The 27,044-nt window shown below is 45.2% G+C and overlaps 7 protein-coding genes across 13 annotated transcripts; 4 read left to right on the forward strand and 3 right to left on the reverse strand.

Moving 5' to 3' along the window:
- Positions 1-353: 353 nt before the first annotated feature.
- On the reverse strand, positions 354-1,294 carry LOC117575229 (caspase-like). Its single transcript, XM_034259357.2, has one exon. The coding sequence runs from the start codon at positions 1,235-1,237 to the stop codon at positions 500-502; it is 738 nt and encodes a 245-aa protein (XP_034115248.2). The 5' UTR covers positions 1,238-1,294; the 3' UTR covers positions 354-499.
- Positions 1,295-2,424: 1,130 nt separating this feature from the next.
- Positions 2,425-4,230, reverse strand: LOC117574482 (uncharacterized). Its single transcript, XM_034258319.2, has 3 exons — positions 3,403-4,230; positions 3,134-3,289; positions 2,425-3,076 (listed from the first exon to the last, which is right to left on the reverse strand). The coding sequence occupies exons 1-3, from the start codon at positions 4,224-4,226 to the stop codon at positions 2,425-2,427; spliced, it is 1,632 nt and encodes a 543-aa protein (XP_034114210.2). The 5' UTR covers positions 4,227-4,230.
- A 516-nt stretch (positions 4,231-4,746) lies between these two features.
- On the forward strand, positions 4,747-6,485 carry LOC117575738 (E3 ubiquitin-protein ligase Rnf220). The gene has a single exon (XM_034260087.2). The coding sequence runs from the start codon at positions 4,949-4,951 to the stop codon at positions 6,212-6,214; it is 1,266 nt and encodes a 421-aa protein (XP_034115978.1). The 5' UTR covers positions 4,747-4,948; the 3' UTR covers positions 6,215-6,485.
- Positions 6,486-6,968: 483 nt separating this feature from the next.
- LOC117574056 (protein winged eye) lies at positions 6,969-17,812 on the forward strand. 6 transcript variants are annotated; one of them, XM_034257669.2, is made up of 11 exons: positions 6,969-8,277; positions 8,347-8,493; positions 10,919-11,053; positions 11,223-11,339; positions 11,947-14,191; positions 14,256-14,862; positions 14,931-15,183; positions 15,432-16,012; positions 16,071-16,250; positions 16,313-16,474; positions 16,544-17,812. In XM_034257669.2, exons 1-11 carry the CDS (start codon positions 7,704-7,706, stop codon positions 16,838-16,840), a joined length of 5,298 nt encoding a protein of 1,765 aa, XP_034113560.1. In that variant the 5' UTR covers positions 6,969-7,703; the 3' UTR covers positions 16,841-17,812. The 6 variants fall into 6 exon arrangements, with proteins under 6 accessions (XP_034113560.1, XP_034113563.1, XP_034113558.1 ...); XM_034257667.2 differs by having other exon boundaries at positions 6,970-8,277; positions 15,402-16,012; XM_034257668.2 differs by having other exon boundaries at positions 6,970-8,277; positions 11,950-14,191; positions 15,402-16,012.
- Positions 17,813-17,901: 89 nt separating this feature from the next.
- Positions 17,902-21,292, forward strand: LOC117575379 (uncharacterized). Its single transcript, XM_034259552.2, has 10 exons — positions 17,902-18,496; positions 18,568-18,768; positions 18,830-19,114; positions 19,176-19,563; positions 19,614-19,799; positions 19,859-20,028; positions 20,101-20,248; positions 20,303-20,544; positions 20,605-21,079; positions 21,137-21,292. Exons 1-10 carry the CDS (start codon positions 18,353-18,355, stop codon positions 21,271-21,273), a joined length of 2,376 nt encoding a protein of 791 aa, XP_034115443.1. The 5' UTR covers positions 17,902-18,352; the 3' UTR covers positions 21,274-21,292.
- LOC117575380 (uncharacterized) lies at positions 21,293-23,661 on the reverse strand. Of its 2 annotated transcripts, none has more exons than XM_034259553.2 (6): positions 23,297-23,661; positions 22,472-22,592; positions 22,068-22,406; positions 21,806-22,006; positions 21,632-21,745; positions 21,293-21,543 (listed from the first exon to the last, which is right to left on the reverse strand). In XM_034259553.2, the coding sequence occupies exons 2-6, from the start codon at positions 22,583-22,585 to the stop codon at positions 21,424-21,426; spliced, it is 888 nt and encodes a 295-aa protein (XP_034115444.1). In that variant the 5' UTR covers positions 22,586-22,592; positions 23,297-23,661; the 3' UTR covers positions 21,293-21,423. The 2 variants fall into 2 exon arrangements, with proteins under 2 accessions (XP_034115444.1, XP_051863806.1); XM_052007846.1 differs by lacking the exon at positions 23,297-23,661 and adding an exon at positions 22,830-22,847.
- A 343-nt stretch (positions 23,662-24,004) lies between these two features.
- On the forward strand, positions 24,005-26,166 carry LOC117574823 (cardioactive peptide). Its single transcript, XM_034258794.2, has 3 exons — positions 24,005-24,334; positions 25,614-25,677; positions 25,737-26,166. Exons 1-3 carry the CDS (start codon positions 24,236-24,238, stop codon positions 26,030-26,032), a joined length of 459 nt encoding a protein of 152 aa, XP_034114685.1. The 5' UTR covers positions 24,005-24,235; the 3' UTR covers positions 26,033-26,166.
- The last annotated feature ends 878 nt before the right edge of the window (positions 26,167-27,044 follow it).

A 27,044-nucleotide genomic window follows, 5' to 3' on the forward strand; every position in this document is an offset into this window, starting at 1 on the left:
CAAAGGAATGCAACGTGAAACTGCAGCGTAGTTGTTGCAGTTTTGCTTTTGTTCGTTGTGGCGTCGCTGCTGCAGCTGCGGCTGCTGTTGTTGTTGTTCTTCTTGTTTTTGTGCTCACAATAATTGTTTTCTGTTATGCTCTCGGCGTCCTACAGCTTAACATGTTTGATCTCTGTTATTAACAGTTGGTTATTTTCGTTATTTAAACATTTTCAATAGTTAAAAAAATTTTTTTTTAATTAAGCTTGTGGTCCGTAGAAATAATTATCAATTACCATAGTAAATTAATAAAAAATTAAAACAAAATGCGAGCTATGCTAAATTAAAATGCTTACAGCTAACATTTAGTTCGCACATATTGCAGTAACAGAGCACAGCTGTTATTTTAACAGTATTAGAGGTGACACATCGTATAACGACAAAGTCGTTGTTTATTTGAAATTATATGTATATATTTTGTTCCAGTAAGTAAATCACATGTTTTAACTAAAGTTGAAGTCTAGGGCCCATCTCTAAAAAAGAGATTGCGCGTCAGCATTGTTGTAATACTGGGGATTTGCTTTTCTGAGGTGCACCCCTCGAAGTCTACGGCTACACGACGGCACACAAATGTCAGCAAGGTGAGCAGATCGCAGTCTTTGCTTTTTTCCTCAAGTTCGGTGCATAGATTTTGTATAAAGCAAGAACCAAATTTGGTGTTGCGCCAGGAGACAAAGCCTTGAATTGTAGCTTGGGCAATCAAGAAGTCCGCATGCATTGGAATCGTGTAGTTATTGGAAGACAAGCTCTCTGTTGCAATAAGGCGTACACCTGGATCGGTGCTGTCCCCCTGACAGGCTTGCACAATGAAGAGCTTTGGCTTGCCTGCTAAGCTTGGACACTTGCTGGGCAAGAGGAGCTCACAAATATCCTGCAACTTATACTGAACGTCGCGTGCGTTGATAAGACCCTTTTCGCCGTGCGATAAAATCGCAATTAGGATGCAATCGCTATCTTCATGATTTTGCGAAGCTAATTTCGCAACTGTTTCAACAATTTTCTTGTGACAAAGATCATCGTATGAATAAACATCAAAGTGGAGTTGCTTTAGGACACTCTGCAATCTGGCACAGTCCACTTCTGTTCCGTCTCGGGGATTTAAATTTAGTCTGGCATCGAATTCCATATGATTGAAGATGATGGCCGTTCCACGATTTTTGTGTTGCATGTTGTACTCCACAGCATACCGATTTTGCATTAATGAGTTGTAGGTGATGGTAGGATTTGAAGTCCACTTGCCTTCATTATTATTATTACTATTATTATTTGTCCGACCCGTAGAATCCATTTCGCTGCAGCTAAAGTCTGAAGTAAACTGACGTTAGATCAAGTAGAGTTGAGGTGAGCGCATTGTAGGTGAGTGGCACACTCTCCGCTCCGCCGACCTAAAAGCTCTCAATGCTTTTTGCTCACCCGCAATGTGCTCAAGCGTAAGAATTCTTTAAAGCTTTAAAGCACTCAAGTTCCAGTCCTCTCAACTTTTCTTTCTCCCACAACTCTCCACCTCATAGCCGTTATATGAAAGAAAACGCAATTTTTAATTCTTTTATTGGGATTATCTGCACCACCATAATAAGTGGAAATGACGTGCAAATACTATTTCCCCTAATATCGCCATATTATTGTCATATAGTATATACATATATTCATAATCAGGGTCAACAGCCAAGACAATACAGTCATGCCGTCTATCTGATTGACAGACGGACAATCAGACATATATATATGTATATATATATATATATATATATATATATATATATACGTATTATATGAGTATTTAACATAAGATAATGTACAATATAAAATTCTGGAGAGAATTCTACAGTCGAAATGACAGCATCTGGAAAGTCTATTCCAGGAATTACAGGAATACTAAGAAGAACAATTCGATACGAGTAATTCAAGCCAAGAGGCTGAGGTGGATCTGAGGAGGAAGTACCAAAAATTGGCGATAGAATTCAGGCAATTGCACAAAAATATACGGAGAGGCTTGGAGGTCACCCTAACAGCCTGGCTAGGCGCCAAGTCATCGCACTACAGTCAGGAGAAGATTAAAACGCTACCAGCAATACTGTACATAAACTTCTCGTATATCCTTAGATTCAATTTATATAATCTTTATTTGCTTTATATTTATTAAGTACTGCTGACATAATTAATTTTCTGTTTATAATTTCTGATTTGCTTAAGTTGCCCAGTTAGGTAACAGTGCACCTATCTTTGTTATCATTTAGTTATTATTTTAATCAAAAAAAAAAAGCATATGCATGTAATAATATATAGCGATAAGATCTGTGACTAAAGAATTCATAGATACTGGCGTTGATATTAATTTTTTCGAGGGTGGTAAATGTGATTGTGATTTATAACCCGACTACAATTTCAAAGATTTTCTAAGAATACATTGATATAGAAGCGGAGAAGTTCAATCATAAATGCAGCTAGAGCCATAATAATGCCAAAGACAAAATAACGACACGGAATCTGAAAGTCCGGCAGACGTAAGGGTCGCGGTTCAATAGTTACGCTGTAGTCCGTTAGGTGCATGCGACCCGCCTCCACCATGTCATAGAAACTATTGCGAACCCATTTTTCCAAGAGTCCTGCTTCGTGAACCCGCATCGAGTAGAACATCAGCGCTTGATAGTACACAGAGTCCTCGTCGAGAATAATGCTGTAGGGTAGACTTTCATGCAGACAGAGGTCCGAGTAACGAAAGACGGAGCGTTGGAAATTCTCTTGTTGTGCCTCCATCATAGTCCACTTGTTGGAAGTGATGCTATACGCCCAGCTAGTGTTGAAGCTGTTTCGCAGCTCGAAGAATTCACTAACATTGGAGGTCAACCGAAAGGCCGCAGCATAGCGAGCTCGAAAGGCGGCATCCAGCAAATAGAATTCCGAACTCACGCCAAGAATGCGCAAGTCCGAGGCGAGCAAAGCGTCAAAGCTGTCGATGGGCAACTGTCGTGGATGCATGATCAACAAGAACATCAGCTGCGCCTGGCAGAGGCAGACAAAGAGCAAAGCCAATAGCCTGGGAGATAAACGCCAATAACGATTCCAACGCTGTAAACGAAAGAGAGACCCCAACGATGACAGCCAATAGCAGATGAGAGCTATCATCAGGAATGCCATGGTGCCAGTGCATAGAATGTGCTTGAATATGGCTGGGATTTGGATAGGACGCTCCAAGGGCATCATAACGCACCAGCTGGCATACAGGATGGGGAACGAGTATTGGTAGAATCTAGAAAAAATATGATTACATTTTTCAAAAAGACTTCATTTCCTAGATTATAGTAATATTTTAAATTTAAATAAAACTTTAGTTTTACCATCCAGGGAAAGATAAATGCTTACCTATTTGAATATCTTTCGTCGACCTGTGCAGTGAAGAGACCGATGTCCACACTATTGTTCTTAGTGAGCTCCAGCATATACGAGTCACCCAGATGGCGACCATGGGGCCACGTTGGTTCTATTGCCTTCAACCTGGCACCAATTGTCGAAGCAAAGTTAGCTATAAAATCCCATAGAGATCCTCGAATAAGCTCTTTCCCATTAGCGTCGTAATAAATAATGGTGTTTGGTTCTGAAAAATCGTGGATGACTCGCAAAATGTATCCCTTGACATTCTCGATTTGCCTGGGATACAAATGATCTCCGCGCGATTTTGTGAAGCCCCGCTGCCGAAGAGTGAATTGGGGGAATGCGTCATAGCTGTAGAGAAACAAGGGATGCGATGTGGACTTAAAATATATCACGACGTTGAGCATATTCTTCTTTCGGAATTGCAAGAGAATATCTCTGACTAGGGAGTCCTTTGAGCGCGGTTCCACGCTTTTGTTACCAACCAGTTCAATGAGAACTTTGGAGTTCGTTAAATGACTTAGACTGGACAACAATCCTGTTAGCTCGTTCCTAGCTAAATCCGCATCTAAGCATGCCAGTACAAATAGCTCATTATTGAAGAGGCGATTTAGATGGACAAAGGGCAGTGCGGAATTCCACACCAACTGTGGATGGTTGGTGAAGTTATGCAGTTGCAACCACCTCCAGTTGCATTCTAGCCCACTTGGATTATAATAAAAGATGCTTCTTGTTCTTAGTGCCAGCTCCACTATCAGCGAGTACAGTTTAAGCATATCTGAAGCGATATAACTTCTAATATTAAACCACATCATTCTTGCCGGTTGTAATAATAACTGAAGAATATTTATTTCATGGCTTAAACTAAAGCTAGTCACATTTTAATCTGACACCATCAGTTGCAGGATAATTGGGGAGGGAATTTGCAACAATGAATCTTCCTGCCCAGCTATTAAAATAAATTACAGTGTCAGAATATCTATAGTCAGACATCTGTTTGTATAGGTTGTGTGTTTTAACGGTTTGCTTCACCCGCATTCATTTGAAATTTGATTCCTTTTATATCCTTCGTATTTTGGTCACACTGCCACAGGGCAAATTTAACAATTGTAATATACCCTGTGGTATAAATAAATCCTAAACAACTGTTGTAATGTAGGATCTCTTTTATTTTTCAATTTATTAATTAAATTGTGAAGGTTTTCTTAATAATTTTGAATGATTAAAATTCAAAACATATAACCTAACTAAGAATCGTAAAAGAAAAAATTGTCAGTATTTTTCTCAGTACATTCTCTGTTGCAAATTGCGGTCACTCTGTTCTCTTCCGATTGTTTTGCAGATGTAGTGTCATCTCTATATCGGCGTCGCGTTTGTTTTTTATTTTTTGTAGTCTCAGCGAAAAAAAAACTGAAGTTTAAATCCGGGATTATAAACGGGATCAAACCCAAATTTACCACGTTAAGCACGGGGAGTGGTAAACAGTTCCAGTCCGAGGTTGCTAGTTATTAATTGGGTTGCAAAACGTTCACACACAATGGCAACCGACACAGTACCCAACTCCGAAAACTTTACGCTCGCCAGTAGTGAGGAGGATGTGATATGTCCCACCTGCGATGCGAAAATCAAGCGCAGTCAGGTTGCCGATCACTGCCAAGTCGAAATGGATCGATTGCATAGCATGCAATTGCGTTCCACAGACACAACAACAGCATCTCAAGCTGCATCAGCAACAGCTTCTACAACGACAACGACAACTACAACAGAATCAAATTCGACAGCAGTCGAAGGTGGACAGCGGAAGCCCTGGACTGTGTTTCAACGTGTGCAACGCAACAGACAAGCGCGACAGCGACAACGAACACGCAAGCGACCCACTCCACCACCTCCATCAGCCCCAGCACTTGCAACAGCCCCTGCAACCAGCCAAGCCACTCAGGAAACTACCAGCACCAGCAACAGCTGCATCTGCCCAGTGTGCAATAAGAACTTCCCACAGGCACAGATTCAAGAGCATGCGAATCAGTGTCTGCGGTCAAGTCGCCGCAATGGGCAAAGCAACGGAGAGCGACAGCAGGCATCAAGTGATGACGATGACGACAGCGAGGAGTACGAGGAATACGAATGGGCAGGCCAGAAGCGCATACGGGTCTCGACACTCGTTCAGGGTGGTTACGGGTCATTGAGTCTGGGCCAGACAATCAAATATAATGGCGGGCAGCAGGCGAACGACGATGACGATGATGTAAATGTCGACGAGGATGATACTCACATCTATGGACCTACGCAATATGGAGAAGCAGATGTCATACCGCTGGCGAATGAGGACGCCGACGAAGGCGGTGTTTCGGAAGCGGATGTGACCAGTTACGTGAGGCGGCTTATATCCTCCAATGAGACGCCGAAAAGCAGCAATGTCAACCATTCCGCTAGCGAGACAAATGAGCAAACGACTGAAGCAATGGATGAGGCAGCCACAGCGGCTAGCCTGGAACCATCCACATCTCAAGGAACGACACCTTCGACGTCGCGTAGCAGCAGATCTGCAACTCAAAATCAAGCCCATAACCAGCAGCAAATCATCGAGTCACTGAAAGCTCGCTTACGTCTGTATGAGAAGCAGGCACAAAGCAAGTTCAAGTGCCTGATCTGCATCGATGATTACAAGAATCCCGCCATCTCCGTATCCTGCTGGCATGTCCACTGTGAACAGTGCTGGCTCCAGACTCTAGGCGCCCGTAAGCTGTGTCCCCAATGCAATTCCATAACCACCCCAAAAGATCTGCGACGCATTTACCTGTAGATAAATAGACTAAGCTCTAGAGTGGTCAACTATGACTTGTTATAATGTTGCAAAGTAGCTTATTACATTATTATTAAAATTCGATTATTCGATTGGACTTCGCCCACATCGGGTTCCGATACGGAACAGGACGGGACTGGCCAAGGATCTTTGCCTCGCCGTTCGTTTTTGTAGTTTTAGTTGACAATCCTTCATATTTATACAAACAACAGCAAAGATTACAGCTATGATTATCGTACGTGACATTACAATAAGAATTATGTAACTTACAATAAACTAATACAGCAATAATTGCTGTATATGATTTTCATTAAATATCTTATTATTCTCTACTTATTTAAAAATTTGCTAAACGCGGGCAACTCTAAGCGATACCTTATCGACGATTGCCATCGATAAATGTATGACACTCCACCAGTTCCGACTGTTATATATCTATCGTTCAGCTGAAAGTATCGGATAAAAAATAAAAATATGTTTGAAATTAAAAGCAATTCTGTCGCTTTTACGTTTGTTGTGGCGAATATGATTATCTTAAGAGGGACCACTATGGTGTTGTGCACAATTTTTTTTGTGAAATTTCTAAAAACTGCGAATCGACAAATAATTTAAATAGTGGCGCCTTTCTATACGCATTTTTCGAACCCAGACAAAGTGTAGCCAAACTAGAATTTCGAGAGTGGTATATTTTGGTATTAATTTTTCGACTTTAAAAAGTATATTTACAAATTGCACTTGCGGTCACCCTGGTCACTTGCCAAACAGTGAAAACTTGAAAAGTTGCTTTTTTTTGTCTCCCGTGGACTTTTTTCCAGGGATTACTAATTCGCAAAAAAAAAACGCGCGGTTAAGTGCGTGCCATTTTAATAGGTGGGATCGCAGTGCGAAATTCTTGGTTGAGGACGCGCCACACATACACAACGTTGAATCGCTTGCGTTTGTGGTGGGGATCGGTTGCCTCCACCTTCGCACCTCTGTCGTCGCCATCGCCGCCACCGCCGTTGTAGTGAACCTAGCACGGGTCCAGTTTGTACATACATTCGTATATGTATGTATGTGTGTGTGTTTGTAGATATTGCAAGTTGCATACGTACGTCGCGCGTGGATTATGTCATTTATTTATAATCAAAAGCATAAAAGAGTTGACAATATGCAAACAAACGCCCGCTAAATGTGTTGCACCAAAGAGTTGGCAAAACGAAACACGTAAAAATGTAGACTGTGTGCGAGTGTGCGAACGTGTGTGTGTGTGTGTGTGCGTGCCGCAGAAGATAATAGATGTTTAGTAGAGTGTACATATATATGAAATATACTTATATATGTATGTGTGAAGCATATGCGCCGCAGCAAGTCATCGTCGCAGTCCCCGGGGACTTTGCTAGACTTGTAGAGTTAAGCTAGAGTCTTGATCCCTACACCCACAACAACAACAGAGCAACAAGCGTAATAATAATAGTAACAACAACAACAACGGTAATAACGTCAACAAATGGCCACATTCAATGCAACAAATGTAACAAACAGCAGCGCTGATGTCTTGAGTTCCTCGGCTGCCACATTTCTAGTGCCCTCCACGACGACGCCAGCAGCGGGACTTGGGGCTGCAGGTGGAGCTGGAGTGGCCACGCACCCGCATCTGCATCTGGAGCAGTTCGCTGCCATGCCCAGCCATGCCCAGTATATGAGTGCAGCTGCTGCAGCTGCAGCTGGAGCGACGGCACCGCTGCCGTTGCCTTTGCCGTTGCAGCAGCATCATCATCACCAGCAAACGAACTCCTCGTATACTTTTGTGCAGATCAAGCGGGAGCCCTGTCAGGTGTCTGAGATTAGCTCCAACAATTGCCATCAGCCCCAGCAGCACCAACAGCAGCAGCATCAACAACATCATCATCACCAGCTGCAGACGGCATCCACTTCGCTTGGCCTGGGCAGCGTTACTTCGTCGTCGGTAACGGCATCGGCTACTTCCAAAACGATGTCGGCATCAACGCTTACCACGCTGGTCAAGATTGAAGCCTCCTCACCCAAGGTAGCCGACCTGGAGAAGTCCACAACAAGCACAAGTGAGTTTTGCCAGGGCTTCACTTAAATTACGATGCTAATTTGTATCATTCTCAACCCAATCCCAACAGACAACTCGGTGCCCATTGGCATTGCTGTGGCACGGAAACGACCGCAGGAGGCGTCTAGCGGCATGGTTAACAGTGGAGCCACGCTGCCCTTGCAGCAGCCACTCAATAAGGACATGAACTGCTTCGGCATACGCGTCACTGATCTGGGTAAGCAAACTCCTCTCTGATTAAAGGAAATGCCTTTGATGCTTCTTTTGACTGCACCAAGAGGGGGACGACACTTGTTAACAGATCAATGGTTTTGCTTATTGCAAGAGGAGTGTGGAGAGTGAGGCATGACTCATCAGTGCACGAAATGCTGGCAATTTAGTGCAACCCCAAAAGTGGATTCACAATCTTAATCAAGACTTACTGAATGAACATTAGAGCACAGCCATAATATTAGAAGCTAGGAGGCTGCAAAGATTGTCTAGAAATTATCTGAGATCTGAAATTACAGATGAAGCTGCGGGAAATAATTGCTCGCTTAGTCTACAAAATGCTGTTTACATATATTTATGTTCACAAAATATGGATCGATTGCTATGATATGCAGCATCCCTTAAATCAAGAGATCTCATATCTTCTTGCACATGTTGTTATTGCTCCAAATTGTGCCAAAAGAGATGTAATTGGTGCTTTCAGCTAGAATTTATTATTCTAGACCGGGCGGCTCTCATCTAATTGAATTTGAGAGCGCAGATTTGGGTTTTCTAATGATTGTTTGTTTGGCTTAATCAACGTGGCTCATTCTCATTCTCCGTTTCCATTCTCCATCTTTGTCGTGAGTCCCCAGAGACGGCAACCGTTATCGTTAAAATTGTGCAAAGCTGGACGCCAGTTTGGTTTATTGCTATAATAGGATTTCGGCGATATGAAAGAATTCCATCAGTTAGTTAGGGGTGTGTTTTGGTCCGTAGTGTAGAGTGCGGCGTTTAGAAGGGCTGTAAACACCCCCTTTAGGGATTTGACAGGGCAAAAATCATATGATGTGAATGTTGTGACAGCCTGACTTGTGCCACAGAAGATTGAAACGTTAAACTAAGGGTTGGGTGCAGGTGAAAGATGAAGGCTAGCGCAATTGGGATTCTGCTGAATAGTAATTGAATTTTGTACAGAGTATCTTGTGCGTCGCATTTATGAGTTGGCAAATCAAAAGATGGATTACGCACAGGAAGTGTGGTTGATTTTTTTGCTGGTCGCTTGACTGACTTTATCCAAGAGCGTGGGAGCGTAACTTTGACTCCTTGCCCTGAGGTGGTGTGTTGGCGTTGTCGTTATACCCACTACCCAAAGGGTAGAGAAGTATTATCACTTACTGACTACCAGGATATGTGTATCGTATATAATCAAACGATACAAATTCAGCCATGTGTTGTGCGTTTTAATTGACACAGAATTTCAGATCGAGAGTGTTAGATTAACTATTTTATAATTGCTATTTCTAAGCAGTTGTAGCGTAATTACAATTCAATATTTAACCAAGGGTTTTCGGCTATAGTGAAAAATGTATCAGAGTAGACACTTTTCTTAACAGAGCTTTCGACTGCACTTTAACATAGCAAGTACTGTATAGCGATAGCGGGTATCTTAAAGTCGATCACTTTTGACGGTAGCTTGTATCCTTCATGTTCTGGTTCCTTCTTGCGGAAGTGCTGGCTGATGAGGTGAGGTGAGCACAAGGACAGCTGCTTAGGCTGAGGCGGAGATTGGAAATTGTGGTTCTGTCTAGCTCTAGCCAGAGGGTTAGTTGCTCGAAAGGGATGCTTCGTCGTCTAGCCAGCGACAGAAGCAGAAGTTGAAACAGCAGGAGCGAGAGCAAAAGCGAGGCTAAGCAATATGACACGCGTAAGTGGTTTGGGATTGGACACGGGTTTGGATTAGTTTGGCTTGGGTATGTGAACATATGGCGGTGACGCCCTCCCATTGACTGCTGTGCGTATTCGTATTCTATTTTTATACCACACTCGCTAAGTGCGATGCGAGTGTGATGACTGTGCGTCCGGGTGTATTTCTGTATATCCTGATGGTTAGTTATCCCAAAAAGTGGAACGCTAATTGCATTCTGTAGCGCGTCCTTCGACGGGGGCGTTTGTTGTACATCAATCTGAGGTTCTTAATAGTCCCATAATGTAATGCAATTAGTGCGCTGTGTGTGCGCTCTAATCGAATTTCTGCAAAATTATCCTGCCACTGACTACTGACTAAGGGTGGTTCGCCCGGTGGGTCGGATTATGGCAGGAGGTAGGCAGCAAGTCTCAGAGTCATGACAGGGCTGGGGTTGGGGTTTGAGTTGGGGTCGTCAAATGCATAGTTCAAGGACATTGCAATATTTTACGTATACACACAGCTCTCTCTTTCTCTCTCGCACTCTCCCTTACAAAAGACAAGCACACACACACACACACACACACACACACATACAGAGGTGAGCTGAATGGATTGCTGCCTGTGGTGTAAAACAAAAAGTTTATTAAATAATTGAACGTCGAGTTGTAAAGTAGCAAGACTTGCACTCAGCAGTAGCAGCGATTAGCAACTAGGGAATAACATATTTATAGAATATACTCTAAATTCCTGAATACTGTTGCAGGTGCCACCAGTTGCGGCAATCTGTATTTCACGGGCAACGGCGATCTGATGACCACAGGAACCGCCACAGCTGAGGAGTTAGCGCTGAGTGCGGCGGGCATTAATCGGGCACCATCAACCTTCTGGCAGTATCCAAGTGAGTGTAACTCCATCTTCCCTCTTCTGCTACTTGCTCTTCTGCTTCCAGTTAGATCCCCCAAAAAACACCTGTGTGCACTCTACGCACGTTTCCCTCTTCAATTCGATTTCGATTACTTTATTTATTTATTTATTGTACATGTTGATTTCGTTGGCTTTGTTTGTAGATGCATTGCCCATTGAATCAGTGATTTCCATGTCGCCCGCCACGGTGGGCTTGCAATACTCACGCGATTCCAGTCGCGGCCAGGTTGTGCTGCTCCCTGCAACTCCAGCAGCGCTTGGTAAGTCCTGTCTCCATCATCTACTCGTAACATAAGCGTATATTCAGCTGGAGAATTATCGATGCCATTGATAATTCTCCGCCGCTAATCGTAGTTGTTGTATTAACACTTTGAGCCGGTTTCTCGACCTCAAGTTAGCATTCCCGATATTCCAAAGGTTGGCTTGCAGTATAAAATGTATTCTCTCGATAATAAGACAAAGTAGAATAGGTAATAAAATGCTGTCATCTAACGAGAAAGCATAAGAAGCGCTTCGAGTGCGAAAAGATAACAGGAACAGTTGCTTTTATCTGCACTATAAATTTATATATACTATGACTAACTGACACTTTAACTTGAACATGAGAAACCGGCCCTCAAACACACATCTACAGTCATCTATCAAGTACACACGCTCATTACTAATGCTTGTATTCATTGTATTCATCGTATTCGTATCGTACTCGTATCGTACTCGTATCCTAGCTAAGTTAACTTGATTTGGAAACAAAACTAATTCATGCTTTTATAACTCCGCTTTTCTTCCCTCCCTCCAAAAATCCATAAACTATACTGAAACCACTCCAATCTCGAATCGAAACCGAACTCGAAACTCGACTATGCACAGCAGGCATATCAAATTTTCCCCTCTTAACGCCCACAGATCCGTTCCAACAGGCGGCGGCGGCGGCAGCCTTCGTCTGGCCATCGGCCTACATACCTCAGGCAACAACAGGCGGCAACCCGGCGGCGGCAGCAGCCGCGGCAGCTGCTGCACTGCAGCCAACCGCACCCAACTTTATCTTCCCGTCGATGGGCGCCCACTCCACGTTGGGCGCCACGCCTTCATATGCCTCCACGCTGCAGCTGTACCTGGCCGCAGCGGCCACCGCCACCGCCTCGGCCAATCAGCAGCAGAGCAGCAGCACCACAACGACCAACTCCACCATCAATCTGAGTGCTGGAGTCACGAGCAGCACGAGCAGCCTCAGCAGCAGCAGCTGCAGCAGCCTCAGCAGTCTCCAGAGCACCAGCAGCAGCAGCTCACGGTTCCTCAGTCTGCCCGCTCAGCCGCCCGCGGTGACGCCGAAGCCGCTGCCCATGAACTCGTTGCTGTTGCCGCCCACTGCGCTCAAGCTGGAGGATTACTCGGTGGCGCAGCCTTTGCCATTGCAGCTACCCTTGCCGCTCCCTTTGCCGCTGCCCCTGACAGAGGCCTCGAACCGTGATAATGAGCAGCAAGCGCTCAACCTGATGCGTCTGCCCACGCCGCCCACCTCGGCCACCATGGAACCCACAGCCTCGCAGCTGGGGCAGCAGGTGGCGACGGCGCCGCACCAAATACTCTTCCAGACGGCGCCCAGCGCTCCCGGCACACCTGCCCTGCTCAATCTGTCCATGCATGGCGCGGCAGCTGGTGCAGGCACTGGGATTGTGGGCGACGCAACCACGCCCTGCGACGAGACGGCGCTGAACTTTAAGTTGCATGCGCCGTTGACGCCGCAGACGCCGCCGCGGCTGGGCACCGCAATGCTGCTGCCGCAGATGCAGGATGTGAACATCCAGACGGATACGCCCGTGTGCAGTGAGGATGAGAACTCCTCCTGTCCGCTGAAAGCGACGCAGGAGGCGCACGAATCACAGCTGCCGCTGGAGCTGACGAAGCCCAGTGAATCCCATGCCCATATCCAAACCCAAGCCAATGCCATCTCCAATGCCAATCAACCGAACGAGTGCCATACCCAAACGAGTCCCAGTGACATCTTTAGTGCCAGTGCAGCAGCCAGCAGCGGCCAGATCGAAGCAGCTGCTCCCCCTACACAACCCCAAGAACAGCAACAGCAACAACAACAACCACAACAACAGCAGCAACAGACGGCTCCTGAGGATCTGACCGGTCTGGTGCTGCTCTCAAACATCAGCACGAACAGCACGCCGCTGCTGCGCGTTAAGCAGGAGCCGATGGAACATTGCGAGGCCCTGGTGCCGCCATTGCCGCTGCCAGAACCTCCCACGCTTCTGGAGGCGACGCCGACGTCGGCGATGCAGCCGATGATGGATGTGGAGGTGGAGGCAGCGCAGCCTGAGCCGCTGGGCGGCTTGAAGCTGCTCTGTGCCTTGGCTGAGCAACGCATCCAGGAGGAGGTGGTGCAGGGCAGCAGCCTCTTTGCCACGCCCACTTCTCGGACACCCTCACCTCACCATCCGCGAGTGGACACACCGCCCAATGAAGCATGCAACTCACCGCCAGCCATGACGTCGACGACGACGCCGCAACAGTTGTTGTTGAGCTCCCCATCGTCGTTTCCCTCAATGCAGGGCATTGAGTTGCCAAGCACGTCCAGTGGAGCAGCAGCAGGCGCTGTTGGGGGCGAGGGAACGCCCGTGAAGCGCAAGAAGCACAAACATTCCAAGTCTAGCTCGTCGGTCGCTGGCGACTGTCAGAGTCGCAAGTCCTCGCGCTGCAGCAAGAAGAGCAAGAAGAAGCGACGCCACAGCATGAGTCGGCAGCAGCAGCAGTTGCAGCTGCAGCAGCAACAACAGCTGCAACAGGAGCCGGATCTGCAGGATGAGGAGTTGCAGTCAGAGCTGCGGAGTGCGCTGCATGCGATGGATCCCAGTTATGCGCAGCGCTTTGGCCAGGAGGTGTTCAACATCATGGACAACAGCATGCGCATGCGACTGGCGGACATGTCACGCAAGTATCGCAAGAAGAAGCAGAAGCTCGAGGAGATCTCCAAGCACAAGAAAAAGAAGAAGTGCTCCAAGCAGTTTCAGCTACTGCAGCAGCAGCAACATCAACAGCAGCAACAGTCGATGCCTCTGCAGCAGCCGCAGCTGACGCTCAGTTCAACGCTGTCCAATGTTCTAGGGTAAGTCAAAAGACCTTTCAAGTGATTAGAACAGCAGCTGCAACTCTTTATTCTCTCCTTGCAGCACCTCATCGCCGTTGAGGGATTACAAGTTCCCCAAGTTCTCGAGCGGCAATCTGCAAGCGTCGAGTTTCCTGCGATTCCCAGACAAAACACAGTCGCAGACGCACTCGTTTCCACCACCGCCGCCGCAGTCGCAGCCTCAGGCGGAGTCAAGTACCTTGCCGAACAGCAACAGCTCGCCAAGCACCACGACGTCATCGTCGTTCGTGCGCCTAGAGCCGAGTGCTCTGGACGCCGCCGTCGCCGTCGTCGCCGCTGCACCAATTACCTCCTCCAGTTCTTCCAGCTCCTCGCATAAACACGCGTCGTACTCAACACACTCCTCCAAGTCGGCGGCTCGCAAGGAGCGCAAACTGAAAGCCAGCGCGGCCGATGCACAGCTTGCCACAGAAGCAAAGCGACGCTTGAGTGCCGCTGATGCCGAGCTGCAGCTGACCAGCGAGCATCTGTATCGGGATGAGACGCGAGTGCTCACCGACATGGGCGGTCTGTTCTATGCGGGCGTGATGAAGCCGCTCCGTCCGCCTGACGTCTACTCAATCACTTTGGACGGCGAGCGTGGCAACAAGTCGCATGTGATGTCACGCGAGGATATACTCAAGGATACGGTGAGTCGCAGACACTAGAGTCTCTCTAAATCGGTAATTCTTATTGTAATCATCTGTATCTGTTGCAGATACTCGAGGTGGAGCCAAAGAGTGTGGAGAGTGTGCCAGTGGGCACGAGATTGTGCGCTTACTGGAGTCAGCAGTACCGTTGTCTCTATCCAGGCCGAGCCATTGAGTCGGAAGCTGCCGAGGATGCGCCTCCAATAACGGTAACAACGACGCCGCCGCAGGACTTTGTCAGCGTGGAGTTTGATGACGGCGACAGCGGCAGGATCCGCTTGAAGAACATTCGCCTGCTCCTCAGCAACTATCCGATTGCAGGTGCGCTAGCCAGATCCCAGAGTTGCGATTGCCAACTCTCTGTCCTATCTTGCGACTTGTCTCTCTGTGTTTTTTCTGTGTGCGTCAACTCTTTATTTACTATGTTGTTTGTTGTCTTTTTTCGTTTTCCTCTTCCCTTATGCCCCGATTCGTTTACGCCTTGTTCCCGTCCCGATTCCACGATCATGATCGCGACCACGATCACGACCACGGTGCAGAGTACAACGATAATCCCCTTTACTCTGTAGGCAAGCAGAAGCGCGGAGCGCTGCGCAGTGGCGACAGTGGAGCAGGCAGCGCATCGGAGCAGACGACTGCACTGGGCGCAGAGGATGGGCACAGCCATCATGGCTTCAGCATGAGCAGCGATAACACCACATCGTTGGCAGCTACCATGGAGTTGTTCACGCAACGCAGCGAGAAGAAGCGCCTCAAGAAGAGCATGAAGAAGCTGACGAAGGCACAGAATGGAATTGGCCAGTCGACGGAGTCGAATGGTTTCCAGCATGAACATGGAGAGCATGGTGAGAGCGAGGTGGCCGCACCTGGTGAAGGCAGCTGCCTGGATGACGGCGGTCGGAAGCATCATAAGCACAAGAAGCGCAAGAAGCATAAGAAGCATCATCGAAAGAATGCCAGCGAAGAGGCTGAGCCGCCAATGGCTCAGGAATACATGACGACGACGCAGCCAGAGTTGCCAGCAGTTGAAGAACACTCAGCTGCCTTGGCGACTGCGCAACGCGTGAAAGTGGAGGTCAAGGTAAAGGCGGAACAATTGGACATGGAGGAGGAGACGACGTCGAACTTAATGTCCGAGGTGTCCGATGAGGTAAGAATTGTATCTCAAATGAAAAGTTTCAATCACTAATCGACTTTCTGTGTTGCAGGTCAAGGGCGACGATCTGGTGGAGCACAATAACTCCAAAGGCAGCAGCAAGATTGCCGCCTTTCTGCCGGAGCGGCAGTTATGGGGTTGGTTTGGAACCGCCTACCGCAAGGCAGGCGTTAAGGGGCGTGCCAGAAAGCAATTTTACAAAACAATCAAAAGGGGCAAGGAGACTATAACGGTAAGCAACAGCCTCACTCCAATTTCAATAGAATATGCAACTAATTGTTGATCGCTGTCTAGGTCGGGGACTGTGCAGTATTTCTATCGACGGGTAGACCGGATCGACCCTACATTGGGCGCATCGAGTCCATGTGGGAGACCACAGCCGGCAACAGAGTGGTGCGCGTGGCGTGGTTCTATCATCCGGAAGAGACCACAGGCTGTCCAAGCCTTAAATATCCGGTGAGTGCGATTCAACAACACATACTCGTATAATCGCTAGACACTAATGAGTATTTATTTCGCTTTCAGGGTGCTCTGTTCGAGTCGCCGCACGAGGATGAGAACGATGTGCAGACAATCTCGCATCGTTGCGAGGTGCTGCAGTTTGTCAGCTACGTGGACAAGTTTGGAGCCGACTCGAAGCAATATCAAACCATATACGATAACAATGATACATATTATTTAGCCGGGCACTATAACCCAAGGTTGCAAGTGCTGAAACTACAAGACGATATTCCAACTCTTGAAGAGCTGCAGGATACCAATACTACTACTACAACTACTATTACAACTACCACAACTACAACTACTACTACAGAGGATTAAGCGAAACGTGCATAGGCCTAAGCATAGACATACTGCAACAGCATAGGAGTGCATACAAAATCTATACATATATATACACAGATATATAAAAATCAATCTATATATATATATATACAACATACGTTTTACATATATTTTACACTACGCGAAAGTGAGATAGAGAACGAGAGAGAGAAAGAAGCAGATATATATTATACCTATATGTATACACATATTATTTCTATATTTTAAACCGATTAATGAAAAATCAACAAAAAATCAAAAAAAAAAAAAGAAGAGAAGAATAAGCGATTGAGAGAAATACGTGAGAGAGAGAGAATAAGGAACTAAGCAACAGCCACTAAACTTTAGTGTGTAGTTACAAAAAGCGCAAGCAATTTTTAATGTAATTTGTATAAACGAAAGAGATCGTTGAATGTTCAGCAAAATGTTAAACATTTAGTTTTGTACACCACCACCAACACAGACAGACACTACAACAAACACAACACAACACAACAATCCACAAGCACACACAGATACACAGAACAAATACAAAATACAGAGACAGACTCGGATACTGATACAGATGTATACCTATATGTTTGAGATAAAATTTAAATGATGTTTTAAAGATTTTAAGCAGGCAACATGCAGCAGCAGCAGAGCAGCAAGCAAAGCAACGCAACGCAACTACTACTATAAATGTAACAATTCAATGTGATAGCAAAACAAAACCAGATGTTGATGTGTATAGATGAGAGAATAAGCATAGATCATAACGAATAATGAATAATGATTAAATTGAATAACAAGCAAGCAGGAAAGCAGAATGTGTTGAATATTTACAGCTCGTTTATTCAAGAACAACTACAACTAATACAAAAACAATACAGAAATACAAAAAAACGAGATATATTAATATAAAATCAAATCAAACCTATCTATAGCCACACACGTACATATATCAATAAACTTGCCGTGATTATTGTATTTCCCCATCGAAGTGTCTTTCCCAACTGTTCAACTTCGAAATTGAATCTGCCCCACAGGCTGAAACAATTCGTAACTTTATTGTGATTACTTAATTCGCTATGAAAAGGACTTGATGATACCCTACACTTCTGTATGATTCTTGAGGAATTGTCGCGTCTTTAATACGCCGAATTGGACGATGCACCAAGGAACTTTGCGAGTGGCGTGTAGCGCATCCTGATTGTCTGTCAATGTTGCTAAATGACTAAACATGCAGATGGCACGGTTGGTTTTTGGAGGTCTCGCTGCCACATGTGGAACATGCGTGCGTTGCTAGGCGAAGCGTCCTGGCATCGATTAAACAATCGCGAAATTTGCATTTGATAACGCCAGGCCAGACGCAGGAAAAAAGGACGCGAGGCGAATGCGTGCCTGGGAGACACAATAATTAAAAAGCGATTTACGAAGGGGCAGGCGATTGGTTCCGTGCTGGAACGGGAGTGAGAGGGAAAGAGGGGAGCAAGGTGGCCGCGTTCGCGCGACGGGGCAACTCCGAAAATGAGCACGACACCAAAATGGTACTGCCGCAACAAATCGCAGCCGATGCACACGTTCGCGGAAATTGGGAACCTTGGCCTGGAGCTGCGACGCATTACCAAGCGGATTGTGATCGATGTCAACTCGGCCATCTTCAGTGAGCATGTGAGTCGAGTCGCGATGAGTTGAGTTGAGGCTGTGTTGGGGCATCTCTTAAGTGTTCTCTTCTCGGGTAGGATACCATTCTGGAGGAGTGCGAGCAGGTGGTGGAACTTTACTGGAGCCTCAAGGATGAGACCAAGAATGCAGACTTCCAGTCGCTATCGAAGAAGATCAAACGGAGTCCCTACAATGCTCTCCTCATGCGCAAGTTCAATTTGATCATGGAGCTCAACGACAGGCGCTTCTGCCAGTTGACTTTTGTGCTCAAACGAACAGTGGGTGACTGCTCTTTTCACCCAACTTAGGCATACTCAGCTTTCATTGTTCCTTTTGCAGTTGAGTCTGCTACTGCGCAAGTCGATGCAGTCCGAGATGTGGCTCAACTGGGCTCTCCACATCACCCAGCTATACAATCGCTGCCGAAGTTTGAACTCTATTCAGGGTCAAGAACAGGCAAAGACTCCTTTGCAGCCAGAGCAGGAGGTACAGCCTGAGGGAGAAGAGAAGGAGCCGAAGCTGAGCGGAAAGTGCAAGGAGGAGATGCATGCCAATGTGTGCAGCAACATGTATCCAGCTCTGCTCATGTCCCTTAAGAACATTGACTTTGGCTTTGTGCTTCAGGTAAGTTGATTGCTCGACTTCCCTCAAGTCTTCATTACTGAGGAGGAGTATTTCTTCATAGTACGTGGCTCAGACGCGCGTGGAACAGAATGCGCTTGATCTGGTCTTTGGCTTATTCAACATGGGTGAGCAGGATGCCTGGCGAGAGCATCAACAGCAGCAACAGAACAACGAGTCCACATCCTCTAGCCTCGAGATCCTACGCACTTTAAACATTTCCTTTGCCGCTGGAGATTATCAACCCTACGCTGACTCGACCCAGGATTACAATGCTTTGCAACTGCCGAGCACAAGTGGAGCAGGAGTATCTGCGGGAGCAGAGTCCAGAGTTGAGGGTCAAGACCACCAGAGTCTGCGCTGTAAGCACACTGAGAGCTTTCTCCAAAAAGAGCGCATCTTCATTGCGCAGCTTATAGCCAAGGCCACGGAAATATGTCCAACCATATTCGGTAAGTTCTTCAGAGATTTCTATCCCTCCGCTTATCAAGAATCCCCGCAGACACTCGCAAGGCAGGTGAGGTGGACATGAATGCCTACATTGTACGCGGATTGCGTTTGCTGTGGTCCTATGTGGGAATTATACTAGACCACATACTTCTCTGGTGGATTGACACGCCCATGTCCTGCTACAATCTCACCCACATCGACTCTATACGCTGTTGGCTTTATCATCAGAATGTTAATGGTGAGAGACTGCATTTGAGTATATTTTTGTAGTTTGCAGAATTCTCTAATCCACTTCAGATATTCCCGAGCCTGTATTTTCCACGCTGCGTGGCATTGGCGAAATCCTTACTGGATTCATGTGCAATAACATTTGGGATCAGCTCTTTCGCCTGACCCTCATATCGTCCAGTAATCCCAGTCGTCTTGTTCAGCAGGTTGTCGAGCAGTATCGCGATGCACCGAACAATGTAAGTCCGTCTGCCTTTCTGTCCTTCTATATGAGCACTACGATAAAGTATTGTCTATTCCTTACTTGTTAGGAACACGGCACTCCCACAGGCACTGTATGGATCAGTGTGTTCTCGAACCTAGTTAACCTGAGTAATCAGTACTTCTCCAACACCGACGCGCACAACAACTCTAGCTTGTTGCCGGTGGCCGAACAGATTCCCATTCTCCATAGGCTAGGTAAATAGACGAGTAACATATGTTTGGGGCATCCCTGATTTATGTTTCTCTCAGATCATTCGGTGCACTCGATGAGATTGTGGGTCACCGAGCAAGCAAAGCTGCTGTGCTGCGAGTGGAAGATGGATCGTTTCTTTCAGATACTGGAACACGATGTCAAGCTCTGCCTGAGTGTCTTCAATACCTTCAAACTGCCCAAACTCACTGCCGATTTGAGTGACATCCTGATGCTTGTGTGCGTTGCGCTGCGCACCAAGCTGATCACCGAGTCCACCAACAACATCGATCTGCTCAAGGTGCGTGCTATTGTACAATATATTGTCATCTCGCTGTCACTTATGTTTGTGCCTCGCCAGAAAACTACCGACGAATGTGTTCAGATATTATCGGCGGTCTGCCGCATCCTCAGCCTGGCCAATTTTACGCTCTGCTTCCCAGCTGCCAGCCACTGGCAACGAAGTGTCTACAACGACGAGGAGAAGAGCTTGTATGTGGGCTATGTGCTGGACGAAATCTTTCTGCCCAGCATACGTGCCACCAAGGACATTGTCATACTCAAGCTCATACTGAAGCTCATCTGCGAGGCGTGGCTGGATTTTATTTACCAAAAGCGCATTCGCTTCAGTGTCAATGGTGCACTGCGTCTGCTCAACGACTTTGACGATGTGCGGGAATGGATACTTGCCTGCACGCTGCTCGACGAGCAGCAATTGGAGAAGCTGAGCAATCACGAAGTGCTGCGAATGTGCAAAGGTGTTGGCAAGATTCTGCTGCGGAAGCCGGAGGACATCATCTCCATCACACAGTCGCCGAAGTTCGACAAGAAGTCAGGTGAGTAATGCTCCTGCAGTTGGAAATAGTTCCTGGTGGTCACTCTTTCTCTCTCAGAGGATGCGAATGCCCAGGACACGCAGCTGCCATCGGAAATGTTTGTCTCCAACCAGAAGCACTGGCTCCAGCTGCGTGCCAACGGCGGCAACGGATTCCCACTGCTCAAGCTCTGCTGCGGCGACAGCATGATGTGAGGCAGAGAGAGGCAGCACATAAAGAATAGTTGTATGTTTATTGTGTAGCGAAAATGCTTTACAAAAATGAAAGATCTACATGGTGTATGCCTATGATTGTTATCCTCTTAAATATCTACAAGTTTCCCTCGCTCACTCGCGGCGCCTCTCTTAGGCGGGCACCTTGCGGGAGATGATCTTTATCAGCTCGTCGACGCGCTCGCTCTTGCCAGTGAATTGTTTTGGATGCGGTCCAATCATTTGAATAATCATCTGCACGTCTGGCGAGACCTGAGACAACAAACGAAACAAAAATATGTGTTAAATGACATGCGATGACAGCTGTCAATGCGACGTCAAATCGAATATGGGTCAATACCTCGAGGAATCGGGCCAGTGCCTTCAGTGTGCGGAAGATCTGTTCCTCATTGGGACTGCTCTGGAAAAACTGCAGTATGGCCATGGCCAGCTCCACGGCAACATCATCGAATACCTGTGAGCAAGAGTGTTAGCTAAGAGAAGTGGCTGCTTGGTGGATGCATCTTTGACCTACCACAGTCTTGACTTCCTTGATCGCAATGTTGTAGAGGATCATCGAGCCAATGTTCTTCAGCTGCGGGCAATTCGAGAGGATGCAGTGCACAGCCACCTTGGTTGTGACGCGTATGTTCGAGATGGTCTGACCATTGTATTCCCACTCTGAAATGTACAGCAGCCACTCCGAGGGTCCCACATTTTCGAAGAGATTGCAGGTCTGTCGGAAAGGTGAGTTTTCTCAACGCTTATTTTGAAGTGAAGTGTGTAAGCGGACTTACGAACATGGCCCAGGCCTGCTGCTCCTCGGGTGTCTGCTTGTCAATGTCCTGTGCGTAGTTCATCAGCGTGTGATCCCTGCGATCCTGATGCAGAATAATGATCACATCGTCCTTAAGAGCGGCGTAGGCCAATGTGCGAATCATGTGAATCCGTGTGTCCGGTGAGAAGGCTTGCACATCGCGCAGCACTCGCTGCACAAACACCAGAAAGTTGTCGCCCAACGCCCAAGAGCCGTCATCCTCGATCAAATACTGATGCAGCTCCTCCATGGCCACCTCCTCCTCTTTGTAGATCTTGCCATCGAGCAGCTTCACCAGGCACTCTAATTCAGTCTTAATCTGTGCGACAAACATGCAAAGATGGTGAGTGGGAAGAGAGAGAATGGAAGGAAGGAGACGCCTACATTGATGTCTTTACAAACGAGAGCCGGCTCGCGGGGCACCTCCTTCTCCTCAGTGGACTTGGAACGCTCCTTGCCATTCTGCGACTGCTGTTGTTGGGCCGTGGGCTCTGACATCTTTTGTCTATTAATAGCAGAGTGAGAGAATCGAAACGGATAAAACAAAATAGCAAAAGATAAAATAAATTATCATATTTATAAATAAAAAAGACGACGACGCGACGCGACGAGACGCCACAACAAAGATGCTCTGCATTGGCTGCAAGCGTCATTCGACATGTTTTTCCGTGTTCGCGGTGGAAAATCGAAAGAAAATGCAGAGAATTTTCATTGCTCGTTTCAAATTATATTTTACGATCACCTTTTCACTTTATTCGCTGTAATTAGCGGACACTCATGTGCTGAAATGTTTATGTGTTTGCGATTTTCGCTTTATGGTAATTATAAACAAAAGTGTCGGCGTGGAATCTGTGTGCGAACGTGGGCGACAAGTGAAAGGAAAAGCCGAAACAGGACTGGAAACTTGTCATACCCGCATGCGATACTAAAACTGACGACAACTGAAAATAGCCGAGGTATTTTTAGTGTTTTACTTTACCAGCAAACAAAACCAACCAAAAAACAACAGAAAAACAAAAAAGAAGACGAACAACTCTCGAATTCGAATGTGCAATCTGTGACAGATGGGCGCAGACAGGTACAGCCATAGATATATCTATATAGATACAATATCTGGTAGATACAAATGTATCTTAGGTCTTTTTTAACTCTTTCCGGTTGTCGTTTATCAATGAAATTGTATAAGTTATAGAATTCTTAATTACTCACATGCTATTTTAGTACTATGTAGTAGAGATGAGACAGAAATTCCTCCGACACCTCTCGACACCGATTCGCAACACGCAACAACAAATTCAACGATCCAACGATAATAAAAACCAATATCAAGCGTGCCACAAATATTTCTTAGCTCTCTTACTTATTTGTTGCTTTGGCCTTTATTTCGACTACTCTTTTGTTTATACGAATTGCACTAATTGTTTATTTAACAGAGATCTCTGATGTCTGCTGTAATATTGATTCTTATTAAATTCCGACCCGGAGCCGTCCGTGTTCCGTATCCACTGAGAATCGTTTCGAAATGGCCAGTTGTTTTGGCCGAAAATTCCTGTGGAAGCGTGAAGAAAACTTTCGGAAAATGCACACTTAGGAACAAGAACCGCTGATTATATCGTACTCGCGTATTCGTATATAGCGTATATATACTTGTCTGCGAGTTGGTTTTCGTGTCGGGTCTTTATAAATAGATGGACTTCTCGCAGCTCTCACGAGAATGTGTCGGCGTTGCATTTACACTGATCGAAATTAGTTGGTATTTGTAGTAAAATTGACTAGATAGGGAATCTTCAAACCTATTCAGAATGCATTTCTTTTGTCTAGCTATTCTTAAAGTCTTAAACATTTGGTAAAGCCAAAAGCAAGGGCAAACGTTAAACGCTAAATGCTTAACCTCAATGGTCAAGGGGGCGGGGCATGAGTAAGGTCGGGAAAAACACAAAACGCTATTAAGTGGCAACCAAAATACATTCACTGCACCGCAGGCAGTCCTGTCATATCCTGAAAGAAACAAGTCTCACATTGCGTAGCCGACTTGTTGACCGAGGACCGCGTTCGCGATTTTCTTTCAATTGCCAGTTGAGCGTTAAACTGTGCAGGCGTCACGCGGCTAATCTCACTCATCTCTAACCGAATCAACAGTAGAGCAAAATGAGAAGCACTCTGGAAATTTGTCTTTGCCTGGCTGTGCTTTTCATCTGTGTGTTTTCTACTAATGCCTCCTTAGAGACCGAAAACAACGAAGTGAATGTGAGTAAAAGTGTAATAATTTCGCGAAATGTATGGCCTGATGTATCTCTTAATAATTGTTAAACGTAAATTACATTTTCGTGCACAACATTTGTTTATTTAAAGTTTTGGTAATATAGAATAAAGAGTAAAAAGTAGAAGATTCGATAAAAGCATTTAGCAACGTAGCATGGCTCCATTTAGTACAGAATGAAAGAGTTTTGTAATTTGCTAACGACACAAAAGTATGCTATGATAAAATAATGTATTTTTTATGGTTGAAGCCATCTATGAGACACATAAAAAACTAAACTCAAATTTGGTGTTTCAAATCACTCCTAAAAGTATGCAATATGAACGTGAGAAATTTATTACCAAGTCGGCATGAAAGTATGCAATCTTTTAAAGCTCTGTATACCCAGCGCGCTTCAATTGTCATCCCCAAAAGTATGCAATCATTTAAATAATACTTTAATTAATGCAAACTATTGTAACGCAGCTCCTAAAAGTATGTGAGGCATTTGTATCAAATGATCATACTGCTGATTAGGTATGAAAATTAAACATTATATATCTAGATATATCTTTGTATCATTCTAAATCTAAAATTAATACAACTTTTTGAGACCCCTGAGAGTGAATCACTTGCTTGGCATCTAAAAATTTGATGAATTTTACTCAAAAATGTAGGCAAAATTTTTCCAAGGGGGTAGCATAGAAAAATTATCAAAAAATCGAAAAATCAGCCTTAACTCAGCTAATATAAGGACTAGAGTGATGTCCTTTGGCATACAGATAGTGCATATCCATCAAAATTGAATGACGTTTTCAAAAGGACGAATATCCTTTTGGTTGCTGAGATAAAAGGACTTTTTCTTGCAGAAATAATTAGTCATAACTCTGAAATGTCCTTGAGGATCCTGCCGAATGAGGTGTCAAACGACCAGTCTTAGCAATGTCTACCATCTGGCCAAAGCTCATTTAAATCGTCCTTTCCGTTTTCGAGATATCCTGGTTTTTCCAATTTTAGCACGTTCTCTAGCGATTTTTGACCAAAATATTTCAAGTTAATGTTTCTTATCGGATTTAATAATTTTTTGATGGCAATCGCTAGAGCGCATACTGTTTAGCTCTCCGAGCCATATTCGAACATCCTGCGTAAGGATGTCCTTGAGCTATGAGCAATTTTTTTTTAATTGCATGCAGTTGCAAGCAGTTTTATTAAGTATTTAAAACGGCGGCTTCCAGGACATTTAAGGATAATGGTATAAGTATTGATTTGGCTTCTTTAATCCAACAGCACAAACTGAGTGGAGTAATTCAATGGAAATACGAGAAACGGCCATTCTGCAATGCATTTACAGGTGATGCAAGGACTCGGTAATAATTATATTACAGTTAATAAACTTGTGTGTTTTAACAGGCTGTGGACGCAAGCGTACCTCGTATCCTTCGTATCCACCATATTCATTGATAAAGCGCAATGAGATCGAAGAAAAACCGTATAACAATGAATACCTCTCGGAAGGATTAAGCGATTTAATTGACATCAATGCAGAGCCCGCTGTGGAGAATGTTCAAAAGCAAATAATGTCGCAGGCGAAGATCTTCGAGGCCATAAAGGAGGCTAGTAAGGAAATCTTTAGGCAGAAAAATAAACAGAAAATGCTTGAGAATGAGCAGCAACAACAACAACTGGAGCAGCGCGAGAACAACTAATCCCTGGCACAACCCGAAAGTCCCAACAAACCCTGATGAAACAAGCAGACACTTTATGCAACTGTTCCTGTAAATAAGTACCTTTAATCTGTAATAATTATAAATAAACAAGCGAGGTGCGAAAGAAAACTCGAAGTATTTTATGGGCATTATTTTTGTTGTTGCCCCTGGCAGCAGCAAATCACTTAATTGCTAAACATTTCTGTTGATGCCAGATGATGGCAGGTGTGACCACTCAAAACAGCTGACAGTGTGGTCGCGATCGATTGATATCGATAGTGACAAAGTTAGTATACTGTGCGTGTGACCTTGTGACTTATTTTATAAGGGGTTGCTTATATTAATTTATTAACAGGTGCAGCCAAATAGAGAGAACTTTGATACCACTTCTACGGGGTTGAATGCGGATCAATTGCTATGCGGAGCATTCAATGCCCTGCAAAAATTATGTAGGTATACAAAATATATTAGATTCTACCTACATATGTATGTAACTTGTTTTTTCTTTTCGTTCGTTTTTGATCAGTGAACTAAGTCGTTCTTTTATTAGTCAAATTTCGTTCCCAAGAACGGAATAAAATCATCCAAATAAGAGTGAACAACTAACTATTTCAATGATCACGGTCACACTGAACACAAATTAAAGAGCGCAAACCGTTATTGTTATTTTAATATGACGCGTTGTTTATCGCATGCACTGGTCAAATATCAAAAAGATTTGGACTCAGGCATTAAGGAATTAACGAAGGAATGGGATGAGTCCGATTCAGATTTAGCCCACCGCTTAACAGAACCTGATAGAGTTACCAGTGAAGATCTAAGTCGACAATATAGTCCTGAAGATGTGCGACAGTTGTGTCTGCGCACCAAACTGTGTGTCGATATGACGCTTTTCAATTGTCTATGGGACGCAAAGAAACGTTTCGACAAAAAGGAACGCCTGAAAAATCGTTCAGAAGTCTTCATCAACAAAATGTATATCAAAGCGGTAAAGAAAAAAATGGTAATACCT

The sequence above is a fragment of the Drosophila albomicans genome, chromosome 2R (assembly GCF_009650485.2).
Source record: "Drosophila albomicans strain 15112-1751.03 chromosome 2R, ASM965048v2, whole genome shotgun sequence".
Lineage (NCBI taxonomy): Eukaryota > Metazoa > Arthropoda > Insecta > Diptera > Drosophilidae > Drosophila > Drosophila albomicans.

Excerpts from the sequence above, each read along its gene's own strand:
- LOC117574482 (XM_034258319.2), bottom strand. The coding sequence starts at position 4,226 with ATGATGTGGTTTAATATTAGAAGTTATATCGCTTCAGATATGCTTAAA. Across the intron at positions 3,290-3,402 it reads GACGAAAGATATTCAAATAG|ATTCTACCAATACTCGTTCC; the intron begins GTAAGCATTTAT and ends TATTTTTTCTAG. Across the intron at positions 3,077-3,133 it reads ATCTGCTATTGGCTGTCATC|GCTATTGGCTTTGCTCTTTG; the intron begins GTTGGGGTCTCT and ends TTTATCTCCCAG.
- LOC117575229 (XM_034259357.2), bottom strand. The coding sequence starts at position 1,237 with ATGCAAAATCGGTATGCTGTGGAGTACAACATGCAACACAAAAATCGT.
- LOC117574823 (XM_034258794.2), top strand. The coding sequence starts at position 24,236 with ATGAGAAGCACTCTGGAAATTTGTCTTTGCCTGGCTGTGCTTTTCATC. Across the intron at positions 24,335-25,613 it reads CCGAAAACAACGAAGTGAAT|CACAAACTGAGTGGAGTAAT; the intron begins GTGAGTAAAAGT and ends TTAATCCAACAG. Across the intron at positions 25,678-25,736 it reads ATTCTGCAATGCATTTACAG|GCTGTGGACGCAAGCGTACC; the intron begins GTGATGCAAGGA and ends GTGTTTTAACAG.
- LOC117574056 (XM_034257667.2), top strand. The coding sequence starts at position 7,704 with ATGGCCACATTCAATGCAACAAATGTAACAAACAGCAGCGCTGATGTC. Across the intron at positions 8,278-8,346 it reads GAAGTCCACAACAAGCACAA|ACAACTCGGTGCCCATTGGC; the intron begins GTGAGTTTTGCC and ends CAATCCCAACAG. Across the intron at positions 16,475-16,543 it reads GTCCAAGCCTTAAATATCCG|GGTGCTCTGTTCGAGTCGCC; the intron begins GTGAGTGCGATT and ends TTTCGCTTTCAG.
- LOC117575738 (XM_034260087.2), top strand. The coding sequence starts at position 4,949 with ATGGCAACCGACACAGTACCCAACTCCGAAAACTTTACGCTCGCCAGT.
- LOC117575380 (XM_034259553.2), bottom strand. The coding sequence starts at position 22,585 with ATGTCAGAGCCCACGGCCCAACAACAGCAGTCGCAGAATGGCAAGGAG. Across the intron at positions 22,007-22,067 it reads AGCAGGCCTGGGCCATGTTC|ACCTGCAATCTCTTCGAAAA; the intron begins GTAAGTCCGCTT and ends CCTTTCCGACAG. Across the intron at positions 21,746-21,805 it reads TCAAGGAAGTCAAGACTGTG|GTATTCGATGATGTTGCCGT; the intron begins GTAGGTCAAAGA and ends TCTTGCTCACAG.
- LOC117575379 (XM_034259552.2), top strand. The coding sequence starts at position 18,353 with ATGAGCACGACACCAAAATGGTACTGCCGCAACAAATCGCAGCCGATG. Across the intron at positions 18,769-18,829 it reads CTTTTGTGCTCAAACGAACA|TTGAGTCTGCTACTGCGCAA; the intron begins GTGGGTGACTGC and ends TTCCTTTTGCAG. Across the intron at positions 19,115-19,175 it reads ACTTTGGCTTTGTGCTTCAG|TACGTGGCTCAGACGCGCGT; the intron begins GTAAGTTGATTG and ends ATTTCTTCATAG.